The 6,438-nt window shown below is 45.3% G+C and overlaps 1 protein-coding gene across 1 annotated transcript; it reads right to left on the bottom strand.

Annotated features, from left to right (window-relative positions):
• Window positions 1-3,126: 3,126 nt before the first annotated feature.
• LOC115163796 (signal recognition particle receptor subunit beta) lies at window positions 3,127-5,966 on the bottom strand. Its single transcript, XM_029715972.1, has 7 exons — window positions 5,750-5,966; window positions 5,305-5,399; window positions 5,125-5,202; window positions 4,908-4,990; window positions 4,641-4,777; window positions 4,495-4,549; window positions 3,127-4,389 (listed from the first exon to the last, which is right to left on the bottom strand). The coding sequence occupies exons 1-7, from the start codon at window positions 5,889-5,891 to the stop codon at window positions 4,179-4,181; spliced, it is 801 nt and encodes a 266-aa protein (XP_029571832.1). The 5' UTR covers window positions 5,892-5,966; the 3' UTR covers window positions 3,127-4,178.
• Between the last annotated feature and the right edge of the window lie 472 nt (window positions 5,967-6,438).

Below are 6,438 nucleotides of genomic sequence, written 5' to 3' on the forward strand. Positions count from 1 at the left end.
CTTTTACTAGGATTAAATGTCAGGAATTGTGAAAAAGTGAGTTTAAATGTATTTGGCTAAGGTGTATGTAAACTTCCCACTTTAACTGTAGGTGCACCTTTGTTATGCTGCGCTCGAGCACGCAACGCGGGTTGTGTGGTCCGCATATAAGGCCCAGCCTAAAGCCCAGCAGGCAAAAGAGGAGACTAGGAAGGAGAGGGAGGAGGAAGAGGAAGGGGGGGGCAGGCAGCAGTGCAGACCAGTCACCAGGAAGCAGTGCCGACCAGTCACCAGCCCTGAAGATCAGGAGCTAAACTCAAATTCAGCCGTAGGGACAAGGTGAACTAGGTGTGTCCCACTCTGCTGAGAGAGGAGCCCAACCTGGTGGTGGCTAACCAGAGCCCTAACCTGTCTGTCTACTTTCTGGTCTATAGTTCTAACCTGTCCGTCTACTGTCTGGATGACCAGAGCCCTAACCTGTCTGTCTACTGTCTGGCTGACCAGAGCCCTAACCTGTCTGTCTACTGTCTGGCTGACCACAGCCCTAACCTGTCTGTCTACTGTCTGGCTGACCAGAGCCCTAACCTGTCTGTCTACTTTCTGGTCTATAGTTCTAACCTGTCCGTCTACTGTCTGGATGACCACAGCCCTAACCTGTCTGTCTACTGTCTGGCTGACCAGAGCCCTAACCTGTCTGTCTACTTTCTGGTCTATAGTTCTAACCTGTCCGTCTACTGTCTGGATGACCACAGCCCTAATCTGTCTGTCTACTGTCTGGCTGACCAGAGCCCTAACCTGTCTGTCTACTGTCTGGCTGACCAGAGCCCTAACCTGTCTGTCTACTGTCTGGCTGACCAGAGCCCTAACCTGTCTGTCTACTGTCTGGCTGACCAGAGCCCTAACCTGTCTGTCTACTGTCTGGCTGACCAGAGCCCTAACCTGTCTGTCTACTGTCTGGCTGACCAGAACCCTAACCTGTCTGTCTACTGTCTGGCTGACCAGAGCCCTAACCTGTCTGTCTACTGTCTGGCTGACCAGAGCCCTAACCTGTCTGTCTACTGTCTGGCTGACCAGAGCCCTAACCTGTCTGTCTACTGTCTGGATGACCAGAGCCCTAACCTGTCTGTCTACTGACTGGCTGACCACAGCCCTAACCTGTCTGTCTACTGTCTGGCTGACCAGAGCCCTAACCTGTCTGTCTACTGTCTGGCTGACCAGAGCCCTAACCTGTCTGTCTACTGTCTGGCTGACCAGAGCCCTAACCTGTCTGTCTACTGTCTGGCTGACCAGAGCCCTAACCTGTCTGTCTACTTTCTGGTCTATAGTTCTAACCTGTCCGTCTACTGTCTGGCTGACCAGAGCCCTAACCTGTCTGTCTACTGTCTGGCTGACCAGAGCCCTAACCTGTCTGTCTATTGTCTGGCTGACCAGAACCCTAACCTGTCTGTCTACTGTCTGGCTGACCAGAGCCCTAACCTGTCTGTCTACTGTCTGGCTGACCAGAGCCCTAACCTGTCTGTCTACTGTCTGGCTGACCAGAGCCCTAACCTGTCTGTCTACTGTCTGGATGACCAGAGCCCTAACCTGTCTGTCTACTGTCTGGCTGACCAGAGCCCTAACCTGTCTGTCTACTTTCTGGTCTATAGTTCTAACCTGTCTGTCTACTGTCTGGATGACCAGAGCCCTAACCTGTCTGTCTACTGTCTGGCTGACCAGAGCCCTAACCTGTCTGTCTACTCTCTGGTCTATAGTCCTAACTTGTCTGTCTACTCTCTGGTCTATAGTCCTAACCTGTCTGTCGTCTGTCTACTCTCTGGTCTATAGTCCTAACCTGTCTGTCTACTCTCTGGTCTATAGTCCTAACCTGTCTCTCTACTCTCTGGCCTATAGTCCTAACCTGTCTCTCTACTCTCTGGCCTATAGTCCTAACCTGTCTCTCTACTCTCTGGTCTATAGTCCTAACCTGTCTGTCTACTCTCTGGTCTATAGTCCTAACCTGTCTGTCTACTCTCTGGTCTATAGTATGGAGACTGCTTTACATTGTATTACTTGGTTATTTACGGGGCCATCTTTCCACTGAGTTTGCTCACTGAGGGATAGTACCATCAGCCTGTCTGTGTACTCTCTAGCTGGGCTATAGATACAGTGAAAAGGTATTCAGACTCCTTCCCTATTTCCATATTTTGTTATGTTACAGCCTTATTCTAAAATGTATTTAAAAAATGGTAAAACATCCTAAGGAATTTTTGCCCCAACTTTGCTATTTTTTTTTTAAAGATTACATAAGTATTCAGACCCTTTTCTATGAGACTCAAAATTTAACTCAGGTGGATCCTGTTTCCATTGATCACCCATCAGATGTGTCTACAACTTGATTGGAGGCCACCTGTGGTAAATTCAATTGATTGGGCATGATTTGGAAAGGCACACAACTGTGCAGTTGACAGTGCACGTCAGAGCAAAAACCAAGCCATGAGGTCGAAGGAATTGTCAGTAGAGCTCCGAGACAGGATTGTGTCGAGGCACAGATCTGGGGAAGGGTACCAAAACATTTCTGCAGCATTGAAGGTCCCTAAGAACACAGTGGCCTCCGTCATTCTTAAATGGAAGAAGTTTGGAACCACCAAGACTCTTCCTAGAGCTGGTCGCCCGACCAAACTGAGCAATCGGGGGAGAAGGGCCTTGGTCAGGGATGTGACCAAGAACCCGATGGTCACTCTGACAGAGCTCCAGAGTTCCACTGTGGAGATGGGAGAAACTTCCAGAAGGACAACCATCTCTGCAGCACTCCACCAATCAGGCCTTTATGGTAGAGTGGCCAGTACATCCAACGTGACTCTGGAGGTACTCCATCTAGCCACAACCACTTGGTTGGCAGTCCTCAACACCGGAGCCATTGCAGTTGACTTTAAAATCCCAGCATAAGGGACGCTCAAAATCTCACTCTATTTTTCAGTCATCAATATCACTCAACATATCAGCAGCTAGGAAAAGATATGAGTTATAACAGGTAAAATTCTTGATTTTTGCCAATTAAAGTTTTGCCATGTCTATGACTCAAACTTGTCAGTAGGTTATTCTTCTACAGCTTTGGTGTCACAATGGGTAGCATGATGTTGCACTCACCAACCACCACAAATATCCCCATATCTGTAAACACATTTTATTTACAGGCAGAATTACATAACATTCCTATTTGGCTAAAACAGTGGTACAGATTCAAAGTCAACTTTCCCATCAAATGTTAACACACTGGAGAATTATACAAACTGATGAACATTCAACTAAACTGTTCCAGAAAGGAACAAAGCTGATTTTGGAATACAAACAGTTGTAATCTATTGGAGGTGGGTCAGTAAATATCTCATCACATGAACATTTCCTCTCTCAAAAAGGGTGGTTTGAAGTGCTAGAAGTCTGACAAAGCTAATTTAACACAAATAATATAAGTAGGCAGATGTTCATACTGTTTCATAGGAGTAGGTGAGTATCCACTATGAAAGGGACGAGTCATTTGCTTGAAACGCTGTTTTCCCCTAAGATTCTTTTTCAGCAGCGGTGGCAAAGCTTCCTGCAATTCTACACATTTTGCCATGGTTACGCCATCCGAGTGACTCAAACGTAACGTCAACACCGTGACATTTTGGAAAGTTTATATTTAGGTGATTGTTAGTTCTCAAATATCTCCTTTAAAAAAAATATATATATATATATATATATATATATATCTCCATTATCTTTCCTACATACGTTGTGGTTTTAGTCATTTACTTTAACACTGAAAAACGTTTTAATATCCCGGTTTTTATTGTTATCATTTTTTTTTGGGGGGGGGGAGTGGCGCCAACAATTTAGGGGAATATAGTGGAAACACTGAAACATATAGCAACACCTGCTGGAGAAAAGCAAACACTTTATTTTCATTATCAGACATTTTTTTGCAAATTGGCATTCACTACATCACGTGCCACTGCTGACCTTGTGATGTCAGCACAAGAAGTTATTCACTTCATCATAGTATAGTGATTTGAGTCTGGAGTCCTGGAGACTTGAGACTGTTGAGACACCTGATATGCTGACAATCCTCAGGGAAATATCCTAAGAGAGCCTATTCACAATAGCGCACCTAAGCAAAGGGCTCTTGGCTAAAGTAGTGACCTACATGGGAACCAGATGGTCAATAACGAGACCCAGCCATCTCACAGCTTGGCCAGGCTCTTCTCAAGGCTGCCGATGTCTGCCTGCCCGTTCTCCCCTTTGCTGCCTCGGGCACTGCACTCCAGGAATTCCACCTTCATGGGCAGCTGGCTGAACTCAAAGTCCTTGCCCTTCTTCCCCAGGTGCACGCTGGACCCCGCAGACCCGTCCTGGGTGCCCAGAGCCGCAGACCGTGTCACTCTCAATGTGTTCCTGAGGGAAACGGGAAAAGGTTGGGATCAATTTCATTTCAATTCAGTCCATTCTGTAGAATCACACCATTTCTATGTCGTTGTTGGTAACATGAGGACTACTTACATCTCTTTCTCCAGCTGCTGCTGAATCAGCTTAGCAGATTTTGCCATGGTGATATCTACAGGGAAAATATCATTAGCAAGCATTAACATCATGATGGGGAGGTATTTGTGGAGGGAGTGGGAAGGTTGAAAAGTGGGTCACGTCACCTTGCTTGTTGCAGGCCACTATCAGAGATGGGACATTCCTGGACACTGCACTGTCAGTCAACAGGAAGTACAGGAACTCAGCCACGTCTCTCACTTCCTTCTGGAAGATGGCACTGTCCACCACAAAGACTATGGCCCTGCAGTTAGAGAGAGGAGATAACAAAAGAAAGTCAAAGGGTGTCTTTCAGAATCTTGTTCTTAGGTCAACCACAGTGCTTTTCATATTATAGACCTTCCCTGAATACAAACACCCTTATCTTTACTCACCTGGCTGCTGACTTGAACTTCTCCACATACTGCGGACGAAGACTGTCATGTCCAGGGAGGTCGATCAGGGTCCAGTTGCTGCCCTGCACACAGTGAAGAAGGACAGGGGGGACGGTCAAGCCAGTGTTTGACAGTTGACAAATGCATTTGTCATAGAATTTAAAGCAATCGCTTCAGATCCTACTCCCTCACCACCATGCCATAGTTGCCTCCTTACCTTCTCGTTCTTGGCTTTGTAGGGGGCACTACTGTCTGTGATGGAGGTCTGGGTCTTCTTGAACTTTCCTGACAACAACTGGAAATAAAGATCATCAGTGTCATACAACTTCTGCCATCTGTAAACGTATGTAAATAGTTGGATTAGGCATGTTAGATGTTATACTGATGATGCACTCACTCGACTAAAGAGAAGGGTCTTTCCAGAATCGCAGAGACCAACCAGCAGCACAGCACTTTGGACAGTTTTGCTGCTCAGGAAGTACTTCAACAACACTGAAATGTAAACCAATCATAGATGTTTCAGTTTGGTTTTAGCTATCATACAAAGTTAACAGCATGTAACAGCGGAGCATCTGATAAACCGCGTAGTACAGTAACGTTAGCTAGATAGATCGCTACTATGCTAGTGACAGCTGTTGGTAACTAGCAAGCTATTTTACCCAGCTAGTTCATCTTAGATTGCTAACATTAGCTAGCAGGCTTTTTTTGTCTTGATAAAAGACAACAACAAAACATCTCACAGCACAGAAAGCCAGCAGGCTGAAGCCAAGCTAGTGACAACTCAAATACGGATTTACATTCACTCTGTTCCTGAGGATGAGTAGTTACAGTAGTTAGCTTACCAAAACTGATGACTACAACAGCCAAAGAAAATATAATTCCGATAATAAATATGGGATCTTGGTGTTCTAACTCCTTCCGTAGAGCGTCTAAATAAGGTTGAAATGGATTTTCTCCAGCTTCCACGTCTATGTTTTCCTCCATATCTGAGTTTTCACTGAACTTCACCAGCTGCTGAGTACAGACAGTCAGAACAACGAGACAGATATTTAACCGGATGTATAAATGTTAAGAATCCGGTTAGCGTTTCCTCTCACTACCAAATATGGCAGTGGGAGAAGATGGAACGAGATTGATTTTAACCGACACTGTCAATTTTAATCATGAATTAAACGTTTGAGCTCAACACCGTTTTCTGTTCCCAAAACTACAATATTTTACACGAACAGTTTTGTAGACTTTAGCAAAGTTTGCCGAAGTAAAAAAAAAAAAAAAAAAGGGCGTTGTTTAGAATAAGTGCAAATGTGAATTGAGTAATTGCACATGCGCACTTCACAACGGAAATAAGTTAATATGTGCTAGGACGCACCAATAGTATCTCGCTAGCTCGTTCTGGGCTCTGCCCAGCCCTTTGCCTGTTCTGCCCACTGTGGCTCTTTTGTTCGCGTTTGAAATGACAAGCTGTGGTCTATCTTGGTTTAGTAATAAACATCTTTACACGTACTTTCTTAAAACAGACATGCGCAGTAAC

This window comes from Salmo trutta, chromosome 26, assembly GCF_901001165.1.
Source record: "Salmo trutta chromosome 26, fSalTru1.1, whole genome shotgun sequence".
NCBI classification, from domain to species: domain Eukaryota; kingdom Metazoa; phylum Chordata; class Actinopteri; order Salmoniformes; family Salmonidae; genus Salmo; species Salmo trutta.

What these genes read in the sequence shown, in the direction of transcription:
- LOC115163796 (XM_029715972.1), bottom strand. Translation starts at nt 5,891, where the DNA reads ATGGAGGAAAACATAGACGTGGAAGCTGGAGAAAATCCATTTCAACCT. An exon ending in TGTTGTAGTCATCAGTTTTG is followed by an intron (nt 5,400 to 5,749) that starts GTAAGCTAACTA and finishes TTTACATTTCAG; the next exon opens with TGTTGTTGAAGTACTTCCTG. An exon ending in AGTGGCCTGCAACAAGCAAG is followed by an intron (nt 4,550 to 4,640) that starts GTGACGTGACCC and finishes TTTTCCCTGTAG; the next exon opens with ATATCACCATGGCAAAATCT.